The sequence below is a fragment of the Xiphophorus hellerii genome, chromosome 17 (assembly GCF_003331165.1).
Source record: "Xiphophorus hellerii strain 12219 chromosome 17, Xiphophorus_hellerii-4.1, whole genome shotgun sequence".
NCBI lineage: Eukaryota > Metazoa > Chordata > Actinopteri > Cyprinodontiformes > Poeciliidae > Xiphophorus > Xiphophorus hellerii.
In genome coordinates, this window is record NC_045688.1 from 8,722,801 (window position 1) to 8,736,151 (window position 13,351).

General features: G+C 36.9%; 1 protein-coding gene across 5 annotated transcripts in view; it reads right to left on the bottom strand.

Annotated features, from left to right (window-relative positions):
• Positions 1-2,984: 2,984 nt before the first annotated feature.
• The window catches only part of syt1a (synaptotagmin Ia), a 151,781-nt gene continuing 141,414 nt past the window's right edge, over positions 2,985-13,351 (bottom strand). For all 5 annotated transcript variants that reach the window (XM_032589045.1, XM_032589046.1, XM_032589042.1 and 2 more), the window contains 2 exons: positions 11,029-11,162; positions 2,985-8,512 (listed from right to left, as the gene is read on the bottom strand). In XM_032589045.1, the coding sequence (XP_032444936.1) occupies positions 8,306-8,512; positions 11,029-11,162 (341 nt within the window). In that variant the 3' untranslated portion in view covers positions 2,985-8,305. The remainder of the gene's footprint in view (positions 8,513-11,028; positions 11,163-13,351) is intronic.

The window sequence follows — 13,351 nt, forward strand, 5'->3', positions numbered from 1 at the left end:
GTCCTCTGGCTCAGAGCTGCGCTGTGATTGGTCCAAACCGATTCGTGCGTGTTACAGCGTGGTCACGTTTTAGCAGCGTGCTCTCTCCTAAGAGGCGAGGCAGCCAGCGTGTGCAGTGGACTCTTTGTTTTAGTATCAAGTTATGACCTCTTATGGTGGCTTGGTTACCATGTTACCAGGTTAATTTAGTTATCTCTGGTAAACCAAGGAAAACGAATGATTATACAACTGGTTCTTTTTGAGGACCTAAAGCAAACAATAAATATAATTCAATGAATGGTAAACAAACCCCATTGTTTGCATAACACTATACAATATATAGTATACATGAATTGTACATGTATACTATAATTTTGGGGATGTAAATGGGATCGACCCATAAATATTAAAACAGCGTTGTCAGAAAAAGACCCGGATCAGCACACGAGGTCGTACGTGTGTTACGTGTGGATGTTTACAGCCGTTCCGCTGCAACTTTACCATATTTAATCCCTTTTTGTTATTAGTCAAACCGTTTCTCTACAGCGCTTCACATTTACAGACACAAATCATTCGACTTACTCGATTAGGTAGTTTAAAATTACATTTTTGACTATTCATATCATATACCGCCACTCTGCATATGAATGTGCACACATTTTCCTCTACAAATACATTACTTTACTCTTCCATGACAAATAAAGATGATTTAGTTTTATCCAAAATAGTCTGTTTATTGTCTGCATGTTTGGTTTCTTTTTAAAAATCAAAATAGAAAAATGCGTCATACGCCTATTACAAAATGGCTTAGCAATTATGCAAGTTTAAAAGATTTCTGCATTGGGAGGATGTTGTAATAAACCATTTTCACCAGAGAGGGGCGGTATAAAATCCTGCCTTCAAACTACTGTAACTTTCTTGGAAAGGGAAAGTTTGTAACAGACATGGATTTCAAAATCAAACAAAAAAAAGAGAGAAAAAAAACATCCAATCATATATAAAATGATCAAACATTAAGACTTTTGGTTATATTTTGCTGCTTTTTTCACAGAAACCTCCTAAAAGTAAAGACTATGTAAAAACTAAGCATATTTTCTATTTAATGTTTTACCAACATAAAAACTGCACACTGTAAAGATGCACTGTGACCCAATTTATATTTCTGTTCATGCAGATCACGGTTCTCTTTATTTTAGCTGACATGCTTCAGAATCGCTGAAGCATGTCGATACTTATACCAACGTTTTCCTCCTGCAGCTCTGACACATCATTTATCTTACCTTATGTGTCAAACCACCACATGGTAGAACAAATGTCACATTTTGGTCTTGCACTAAAATATATTGTGCAGCCAAACTGCTTCACTTGTCATTTTAAACGTTGCAGTCAGAACAAACTCATGCAGCGAGCATAACAGTAGGTTGTCCTGGTATTAACAACATATGTGAGTTCTAGTGGTGTCTGTTTTTCTTATCTTTCATTTGATGAAGATTAGCACAGTATTCTGTGCAAATTATGCAAAACATGAATAAAAATAAAAAGCCAAAGAAAAATGTACAAACGTGACTTTTTGTAAGCTACTTCATAGCAAAAGTAGGTCTATATTTGAGTTAATTGAAAAGTTAGCTCTGCAAACAATTTTTTTACTTGATCACATCACACCAAATACCTCAGTACATTTTATTTAGATTTTATGAAGACCAAATCTATGTAGTCTAAATGCACCATTTTAAAAATGTTTTACATAAATACTTGAAAAGTGTACCATTATTCTACTCCTGACTCAACGTTTTGCAAAAACATTGAGTCATTGAAAAGGCTATGAAGATCAATGCTTCAGACTTGTCAACTCTCATTAGAGTTAGGTCTGGACTTTAACTAGGCTTTTCTGAAACAATAACAATATTTCCTTTGACTGTATGTTTAGAGTCATAATCCTGGAAGAAGGTGAACCTCTGACCAGACTCAAGTCTTTTGCAGACCTCAAATAGGTGTAGTAAAACATTTTAGTTTATGCACCATGACAAGATGTTTGTCATTCTTTTATTCCGTTCATCCCCATGGCTCGGTGTTGTTCCTCTTTTAGTTGACTGCTTAGTAAGAACGCCTAAACACAGAACTGGATTGTACCAGGATTAGCAACTTGCAGGCACAAAGTCAGACCAGATCAGATCCACTGGCGCACAGATCCAGTTTCTGTTTTCCTTCTGCAAAAGCCGTAATAAACTTGTGTTTGATCTTCTCATGGAGACATCTTCATAATATCAGTTTCCTTATTTAGCTGATTCCATCTTTCCCTTAACTTCTTTGACCAACTTCTTTGTTTCTCCTGTAAAAAAGAATCTTCACTGCCCAGAGTTTGGTGAATATAATGTTATTTTACTTGGGAAATTTCAAATGAACCATGGATCTCTGCTACTCCTCCAGAGTTAATGCTCTTCTTGACAGATAGTTGAGGTGGATGGCCATTTAGATTTGCGGTATTTTCCCATTTTCACTGTTTAGAGGTGACAAACTGAACGATGGACCTCATTTAGCCACTAAATGACTCCTGTAGCTTTCTGGTTGGACCAGATTTTATTTGGGATAATCAGAGCAAAGGGGCAACATCTTTCAGATTTTTGTTTGTGAAGAGATATACTTTTTCATGGAGGTGGTTGGATTTGTTTGTTTCCAGTAGATGGCAGTGTTGGTCTTTTTAATACACTGCGTGGAGTTTGGTGGATGTAAGACTTCCATCTATCGTCTATGCCTGCTTGTTCTTGTGAGGTCACTGGGGGGTCAGTGGCTATCTTCAGCGGTCATTGGAAAAGGAAGAACCTGGAAAGAACCCATGCATGCAGAGAGGACAAGCAAATTCCACGCAAGATTCGAACCCTGGACCTTCCTGCTGCAAGGCGATACTTCTAAAAATCTGGCCAACATGCACCGCACATATAACAAAGAAAAAACATTTTTGCTTTTCAGTTGTGGAGCACTGCAATAAAAACACGCCATGAAACGTATCAACAGGAAATAAAACATTTTTATTGATCATTTGTGTATATGAAGTTATATAACAACAGTCAGAAAACTCCACAGAGTGAATCACTACACAAAGTGAAACGAAACTGTAAAACACCTCATCAGAAAATGAAGGTATACACAGCAAATATAACCGTCAGCGGCCCGCTCTGGCTGCGAGCAACATGGCAGGAAAAAACACCCCAAACAGTTCTACGAGATTACAGAGAAAACTTCCACACACAAAATACTCAAGCAGGCAGTTGATATACACAAAGGCAACTAGGATCTTTCTACAGCATCAGATTCTAATACTTTACACAGCTTTGCTTCTGAAAGGTCAGTGTGGCTTTGTCGCTGGAGAGAATCTTGTCACACAGAGAGCTTGATCAGCTTTTTCCAGGGGAGATTTTTTTATTGTGTTGATTATACTTGCACGCTTTGGTAGGAAACCGTATTACGGGGGCGGGGGAGGGCGTGGCGCTGCAGTGCAGGTAATAATGGCTTTTTGTTTAGTGAGTTTTTATTTTTTTTCCACCTCACGATCTGATGGGTTCTGCAACGCTGCCCTCCGTTACTGAATTCCCTGATGCGTCTCTGTTTGATCGGATAATTTCTTCAGCATGGCCCGGATTCGCCGAGGCCTCGGAGTTTAATCCTTTTATAGTTTTTGTTGAAATCTGAAGCTGTTGTTGGTTTAATGGATCTAACGTGAAAAATGTCAAATAAAAACATTCTCTCAAGTCCAAGAGAGGAGATGTATTGATGGCCAAAAGTGAGACAATTCAATATTAATTTGTTCATTGTTGTGTGATAATTGAAGTAAAATTAGAAGCACAAGTAAAGAAATAAAAGTACTTTCTTACATGTAATTTATTCAGTTTGTGTTGATTTTCTTTAATCTTATGAATTACATAAAATTTTAATTAAATTATCTCATGATGGACTGTGGCACAGGAAATATGAAATAATTAAAGAGTATTATAATACATAATTTTAAGAGAAGATAATTGAAAGTTTTACTTAATAATTTCCATATTTCCAAATTTAATTGTGTATTTAACAAATTGACATGTTTTTGCTGTTTTATTTCTCAAAAAATAAACATATACATTTATGTATCTGTTGCAGTTTTCAACTTGGTCAAAAATAACTAACCGATGCGTGTGATAATTCAAATAAAATAGAAAATACATGTATTTAAAAACATTAAACGGTTTCAGTAATTCAATAAATACACAACATTTAAATGTATCACTAAAATTTCACTTGTATGCTGAAGATCTATTTAGATTAATGTCGTTCCAATCGGTGGGCGGGGCTAATGCAGCTATACACAATATGATTGGGTAAGAGTTGAGTTGCGGTGCAGATTATTCATTTCATGATTGATTGTTGCTCAGAATATAAATGAATACTCACATTGATTGTATTGTGTATTTAGTCATGCATTTAAATAAGATTTTTGATTTTTTTTTTTTTATCTATTCATCACAAATGTAAATTATTTTAATGAATTGTGACACTTTTAGCCCTCAACATGGTTGAAGCTGTGTGGACGTTTATAGACAGGAAAGTTACACAAATTATGAATGTAGAGTTTAAAAATCATTTAAGTTACTATGTTTACTTTTTTTATTACAACAAAAAGTGCAAAGTACATCTAATAATCTCACGATTAAAGAAATCTACACCAACACAGTTTGTACTGTACATTCAGAGTTTCTTCTCAAATATAAAAAAGGGATTTTGACTCAATAAGGCAGAAAATTAATAATGATGAGATTTAAAATGTTGAATGACACTAGTTGCTAAATGGATGTATTTATATCACTGTTTTATTTACTTCTGACATGATGTGGATATATACATGGCATTTTTAGGGATATTTATCTTGTTTGGTTTTGAACTGAGACTCCCTGAAGCGTCTGATGCTGGAATTGTGTGCAAGAGGAGAAAAACGAACCTGCGAAAAAAAAAGAAGAAAAGAGGGAGGAAAACCCTAAAAGGAGGTGAACAAGCTGGATCTACGGTCCGTACCGCCTCGCCGGGAAGGACAAACGCCATCCTTGCTGATTTTTACACTATGGGATGAACATACAAGTATTGCACAGTGCTCAACAAAATGCTGTGTGAAAGCGACCCGCTCAGATAAAAACGCGTGACGTCAGGCGGCGTGCACGCTCACTCTGTCTCTCTGTTTGCGTGTAGAAGGGGAGGAGGGATGGCGTTAAACGCTACGACATCACTACAGAACGAACTCGCTACCTACTGATAAATCTACATCTCTAAGCACACACGGCAGTCACAGTGATACACAAAGCAGTCCTCAGAGACTCCTATGGAATGACAAGTAGCTTTTTCATAATAGTGCTATCAACTACACAATAACATTGAAAACATTTAGAAAGTCCTCCTGAAATATAAGCATTGAGTATATGCAAGAGGTTCCTCCAAGATAAGAGACTTCATGGTTTTCATGGATTATTCTGCTCCTAATTGGACCCGTAAGTAAAGGACACGATGGACACAGCAGACCATTAACTTTTACGGTTGTTTACCTGCTCTCCAGGTTAGCGACAAAAGTAATCTGAAGCTGTTGGCCTAATGGTGCGGAGCCCAACACAGGCAAGGAGGTGGAATAAAAAAATGTAGGTGGGGGAAATACGTTTTGTTGGTTCAGGAAACTGTACGAAGTTTGAAATCTGTTCTCTCAGTTTATAAAAGATATGCATGGACTGCAATGTGTGCTCTAGGTTAGGAAACCTACGCAACTCATCTCCTCTGTGCATAATTATTGTACCTTTCTTTAGTTTATAAAAAATATACACAGATTACCATATGTTCCTTCAGTTTAGAAAACTGTACAGAGGAATTTGCAGTCAGTTTCTTCACAGTTTAGAAAACCAGATGCACTGAATGTAATCAGATTTCAAACCTACTCAGAAACTACAATTTGAAATTCAAACATTCACTTTGGAAAACTAAACACATACAACAATCTACTCATTAAAATAAAATTGGGAAACTATATGTGTGGATTACAGTCAGTTTCATCAGTATAAGAGACTCCATAAACAACTGCTATCTGTTCCTGCACTTTTGAAAGTGGTACGATTGCAATCAGTTGTGTTTAGTTGAGGAAACCTAACCATGGAACGCAAATATTCTCCACAGCGTAGGAAGCACAGATTGGAATCTATTCCAGCAGTTTGAAAACCAAACAGTAGGGTTGAAATTCATTCCTTCAGATTAGATGGGAATGAATCCTGTCAGCTTGGGAATTTGTATGCATGGATTAGAATCTGCAGGTTTGAAAACCATTTGTACCGGTTGCGGTCTGTTCTCCCAGTTTAGGGAATTTTCTGTACAAATTGCAACCTGTTACTGTAGTTATACAAACTGTATGCACACAATCTGTTGTCTCAGCTTAGGAAACTGTATGCATACACTAGATTCTTATCCTTTATACTAAGGAATTAAGGAATCTTTTCTTCAAATTGTACCCTTGGAATATGGATTAAAGCCCATTGTTTCTATTTTGAGCACTCTTGGAGTGGTTTACACTCCATTGTGAGAGCAGTTTAGGAGAAAAGGATAATTTCTTGTTTTAGAACAAGCAAAACAGCATAATTTTCGAGCACTGGAGTTGAAATGTTCACTTAAACCTTTCAGCAGCATAAAACTGAAAAAACAAAACAAACATAATCTGAAATTATATTCTGTGCATAAAAAGTCTACAAATGTCTCCTAAAAACAAACCAATACTACTAATGTACAGTTTACTAAATTGATGGGCCAATTTCCCCACACCTCTATTTTTAATTCCTTGCCTGCTTAAAAAGAAAACGCAATTTGTCCTTGTGAGGATCTCTGGCTCCCTCTGCAGGTGTCCCAACACAAAGCAAACACGCTCTCTGGAGAAGTCAACGAGCGAGTTTCAAAGACGTCCAGTGCAAAAACAGCAGCCACATAAAAGTTAAAATTGGCAGTAAAACATGGCTAGCTCTATTGTCACTGTGAGAAGGCAACGCAAAGCAAAGGCTGCGATTTAGGGCACCACTGCAGAGACATTGTTCCCAAAAAACCGAAGCTACGACCACTAACGAGTGGGAGTGTGCATGAAGAGAGGGTCTTAAGTCAAGCCGCCTCCCTGAATGGCAGTGTTTAGAAGCTCAACATCCTGTTGAGGAAAAGATTGATTTTTTTGTCTTTTTTTTCAGGCCACTCCACTGTTAGAAGGCAAGGGAATCATAACAGGAGAGCTCCCCCTGGTGTTTGCCGGCCTTAAGTAAAAGATCGTAAAAATAAAAAGTATCATGCACTTTACTAAAAATAGTCAACACGCTGATTTGCGCTAAAAATAGTCCTCTTAAGTCCAGATCTGCATTTTTCTTTTTTAATCTTCTTAAAAGGTGACACTTCCAAGTACAACAAGGCTGTTCAAACAAAATATTGTCAAACAAGATTAAGGGCACAATGGCTACAGCTTGGTGCTTTTTTTCGACCCCTCCCAAACATCAGGTCTGTTTCTCAACAAATTTTGACAAAAAACAAAAATATCTGGCCAAATATGAAAAGATGACAGACTCAACTGTGATCTGTTCAACCCAAACAAATACTGCAGATCCTGGTAGAGAACTAAGTACGTCATCAGGAGTCATGTGCTTGTAAAATATCCAGCATAATTTCCCCAACAGAACCATAGCAGATAATGGCCTTGTATTGGTTTATATTCATCTGTTTTTCTATGCTTGATGCTGAACTTAAAACCAGACGCTGTCCTTTACGATCTGAACATTTTCCTCACTCGTAGGTTGGAGTTAATTGTCTTTTTACTCTGGAATGCAATAAAGCAATAAGGTAGCATTTTTAAATCCTGGGATATATAATATTAGCTTTCCTCTATATCTGCATTTACATAATTTAAAATAGAACATCTTATTAAAAACATCGAGATATACACAGATTAGGAAACGGGTAACAACATACAAACACAGAAACTAGAAATCATTTTTGTCTGCATACTTATATATACAACTGTGGTACAATAAACTCTTTCAGTCATGCGCTATCTATACAGATCATATTGCTTAAAAGAAGGGGGCTTTTGGTCGTGGTGGTGAAGGGCTCAGAGGAGGAAACCAATCAAATCAGAGAAACGGAGAACCTAACAGAAAAAGAAAAGTGGGACGTTTGATTGATTTACTCTGTAATCAGAAGGTAAAGGGAGGGCTTAGATGGATGGACCCATATATCACTGAGGTATTTACACATACTGGCTAAAGAGTACTACAAGGCAAGGAGCTGAAAGTGGCCCTGCCTATTTCTTGGTGGCGAGCTGCGCGTCCACCTCCTCCTCGGGCTTCAGCACGTGCCACTGGGCGATTGGTCTCCGCGGGTTGGCCAGCATGTCGGACCAGTGGCGCAACTCTGTGCCCGTGCTGTTCAGGCCCACGAACACCTTGCCAATGGCGTCGTTCTTGCCGATCTTGTCATAGTCCAGAACAGTTATAACAACTTGGACTTTCTGCAGTGGGAGGAAGAGATGGGAGGCGGGGAAGACAGCAGACGTACAGTTTGTTTTAGAAACACTCAAGTTTCTGTTTTAGCTGCTTTAGGAATCCCTAACAGCGCTTTTTTGTTGCAGGACCACTAACTATGACATCTTGGTTTTAAAGGGGCATGATTATGTATTTTCCAGCTACTGTATCATTTTATATCACAATCAAGTAACTATGCTACCCCCTGTTGTCATAGAAATGCTGTATATATCAAATATGACAAAAAGAATTAGATTTTCTAATTTAATGCCTTGAAATTAGGCCTCTGTCTCCTTAAGAAAGCTCTTTCTGAATCTCTGCCTTCAGGAACTCAACACAACATCACTCCTCTATTAACTCTAAACGTTTTTACCAGTGTTGCATTGAGAAGTAGCTTGTATGATGAGCTCAGCACATGCAGAGTTTCACCAGGTGTTTGCTAATTCCTGCTGGCTAATCTGAAGGAGTCATGAGGGAGGGGTTTTCTCACACTCATAAAACATGCATGAAAGAATCAAGGCAACACTCCAGGTATGTTTTGGATGAGGGAACAACAACATAAAGGGATGTAAAATCAAAAAAGTAAATTTTACATAATAATGCCCATTTAAAGATAAATTAAAAACACCAACGTCATTGAAATGTCTTTCTTCACACAATCCCTGCTGCTGTTTTTCCACTTTGCATGCATCATTCTGGTTTGTAGAACAAGTCTACAATGTTTACTACATGTGCTTCTCTTTATTCCACAGAAACCATAAAGTTTCCTCTGAGAGAAGCAGAGGCGTTTTATTGACTGCTACTTGATTGTTTGATTCCTCGGACTCCAGCCCTCAGCTTCAGTGTGTGTTTATTCAAAATGAAGCTGCAAAGAACAGTGACCTGAGCATCAATCCACAGCTCAGAATATGAATTAGTGCATGAAGCAGCCTGATTAAGTTTCTATCCACAGGCACACTGAGATGGAGCCGCCATCGCCGCCGCTGTGCGATCCAAGCCACTGCTTTAAAAGAGCGTGGCTAATACAGCATGTAATGAAACACTGAATAAGGTTCCCTCAAGGCCAGTTGGGGTTAGCTTGGCTTTATAGCTGCAGTTCACCTCTAGTTTGCTTATTGAAATAAGGCTTCGTTTGATTCTGAATCAGCAGACACCTTGATTCATTAATATGGAAAATCAGCAGGTTTCTTCCTCAGACTAAATCTATGTAGTGGTTTCATCTGGAAAGTCAAAATCTTCTGCTTTGACTCTTCATCTCAATCAGAGATAAACTAGCTACTCTAATTAGAAAGGTTCTTATATGTTTGCTCTGTGATTTGTAAATCTGTATTGCTTCCCGTTTAGATTAACCAAGTGTTCCTCAGGGGCTGTTGAGTTCAGGAGACACGCTCCTGTCTTGAAAGTAAATTTTAAGCAAGAAAATTAAATATGTTGGGCTTAATAAAATCAAACTGTTTGTTGTATTTACTCTGGTTAATCATAGGAACCATTTAGGTGTAACAAAAAATAAAAAAAGAAGAAATACATAACAAAACAGAAACATTTCTCAGAGTTAAACCAGAACTAAAATGAATTCAACACTTTTTATCAAGTGTAACTTGTTGGAAAAGTAAACAAGTTGAAGTAAAAAGGGAGAGAGAGACCGATCAACAATTTAAACTGTGTTCCTCAAAGACATCGATAATATGTGGGTGTGAGAATGTAATTAAAGTCAGCAGATTTCATAGCGTTCAGGAGCCATCGGTGATGGAGAAGATATTTAAACAGCTCATTAGTTTAACGTTTACAGCCAGCTCAGAGTGTTTGACTGATTTGTCCAAGACAAATTAGGTCTTTAAAGTCTGCTTAGTGCCATCCGAAAAGTGTTCAATAAATTCAATCAATGACACGCTTCTGATTCAATCGATTCAATCCACCTTGGTGATAAACAGGTAGCCGGCACACAAGTACTGATTGGGATCAGATCTGATTACATTGATTGTGGGGTATCAAACTCGTAATTGGTGAGCTGTGACAGGTTTAATTAATTTCACTCAATTACCACCCTGCCAGAGAAGATCATCTTGTTTGTTTTTTCATACTTTCCGAGTCAACGGATTTACCTATTTTGAATAAAAGACTCAATTTTTTCCTTCCTCCTGTAGCCCAAAGAACATCATCGCTGCTGTAACAATTGGTTAAAATCAGCTTGATGTTGATAGGTTTGATGATCATTACGCTGTAAGAAATTCTACAAACAGATAAATGAGATAAATGCCGCACACAATAACAGACTGCAGAGAATCACAACCACTCAGCAACTGGCTCATCTAATTGGAGAACCGAGGCCGATTTAAACTGAATTGCCTTTGATTAAACTGTTATGATGAAAAAGATGCTAAAATAATTATTTGCTAAATGAAGTCCTATTTATTACAGCTAACATACAAAGATTATCTTTCCCTCTAACTTGTTGGCAACTTACCAATTAGAAGACAGGATTTTTAAGACAGAAGAAATGTACCTGGATTTGTTCAAACGGAACTTCAAAGCTAAAGGACTCGTTGTAGTAAGGGTTGAGGGTGTTCTTCTTGATTGTCGTTTTCTTCTTCTTCAGCCTCTTTCCATTTTGCATGAGGTGGATCTTCACGTATGGATCTAGAAAACAGGAGCAACAAATTTGATATTTAAAATGAAACCTTCTGCAAAACAATTTCAGTGTGCAATTGAAACCATACTTATACATACACAGGATGTCACTTTTCACAAGACACTTTTTGTCCTCATTGTCTGAAGTTAAATCAAACCAAACTTCTCTTGTTTAAGGTCTGAGGCAAGTGTGGATGTATTTTAAAGCAACACCTAAATCACACTACTTTCTTGTTCGATTCGATGGAAAAGTCAAAAGAATAAGAGGACAGAGAACTAAACTCTGAGGAACACCGCAAAAACAAGGGTCAGGTCAGGTGGACAGAAAATTTATAATATTAACATTTATCTTTTCTGCCAATTTCTTTTAAAAAATAATACATGTAAATAAAGCATCACCCACTGACTTTGAAAGTAGTGGTTTATAGCTGAACCAGTTTGATAACTGCTACTTTTCTAACTTCCTGTACCAACCAGCTGTGTTGTTTTACAGAAGGCTAATATTGCACAGTTAGAATGGCTTCCAAAAGCCATTAAATATATGAGCTAAAAGGAGCAAAATCCTTAGAAAATATATGCTACAATAGATCAACAGCTCTGTATGAGGTTACAAATGATGGCTATCAGCCTCTTGTGTTTGCATCAGTCAGTTAACCTTCTTTTCTCAAGAGCCTCATTGTCATCTGTCCGAACGCCACCTGAAGTGGCGCCCAATTGGTCTGCTTTGTTCGTCCTCTCCTGCTCTCTGGCAATCATGCTGAGTGTCCTCCTGAAAACCGCAAGCCACCTATTGCTTTCATTTATCCATCCAATTTGTTTATGTTCTCCAAACTGTAACCAAAATTATACTTAAGAGGGGAGCTCGGCAAATGAGATTGAATTCCTAAAGACGGGAACAATCATCTTTTCAAATTATGAAATAAAGGCTTTTTATTTTATATTTTGGCTTTAATCGAGCCATTATGAGGGACCAGGTGAGGCAGTTAATTTGCACATTCATAGGGAGCCTAATGAGACTAAACTATGGGCAGGAGAAGAATGTAACAAGGTCCACTGCAATTTCTACAGACACACAAAGGGATAAAAAGATGAAAAAGGATTCAGTATTGGGTATAATATTCACCGCTCCTGTCAATTTATATTCCTCTCCATCTCATACACAGCATAGCTGCTAGTCTCTTTTATAAAAATGAGGAAAATGAAGGAATATTTATTCTTCGGAGAGAAAATTATCCCAAAAGTTGTTTGATAAACCAACAAATGTAATCTCAGAATGTCAGTATTATACTTATTATGGATCAAATTTCTTTATTCACTTCAAATCTGTTCCCTGTAATCACTAATATACCCCCATAAGTTCTTTTAACACTAGAAATATTGTAAACAAGTTAGCATTACTGTCAGTCTAATGGTGTTTGAATTAGGAGGATTTATAGATTTACAGTGTAATTAATGAGTTTTGAACTCATGCGGTCATTTCTGCATTTGCTAAAGCTGTTTAATCTCAGATTATAATATTAAACTTAAACTACTGCAAACGTTTCTAGTTGACTCATATGTTTGATTCTGGATAATTCTAACATGCCTTCTTTTTTATTGGTCTAAGAGTTTGTAAAAAAAAAACTTTGCTGCACATTTTCTTCTCAACATTTAGGAAAGGGAAAATATACTTTATCAAATTTAAAGTTCTTCTAACTGTAAGGAAGAAACAGGGAAAAAATAAGCAAAATGCTTCAGAAAAGCTGGGTATTTACTGCTAAAATCACTTTAAAAAGATTAAAACAAACTCAGACTACTTTGAAAAACAGGTTTGTAAAATACCCCAATCCAACAGAAACTCTGGTTTTTAACTTAAAGGAAAAGCAGAACTTCTCAGATAGTTTTAAATTATTTTCTTAAGAAAAAAAAAGTTTTTTTCTCCCCCAGTAAATTTTAAGTTTGACATAAGCTTGATGGAACTGTCTGACATATTAAACATTTTATATTTTTCAGTTTAAACAATTTTGTATCCAACATAGCAGGCAACTCTAACCCAACTTTTAATAAGTTCTTTAAAAATAAAAAAAAACCCCAAGGTAAGCGAGGACTTCGTGAGCTTTCACCCCTCACATTTGTGGATCTGGTTTCAAAACATTTATTTATTCAAATGAATGTCCTTAAATGTCCCAACAGAAAAAACCGAAAAAGCAAAAACAAAA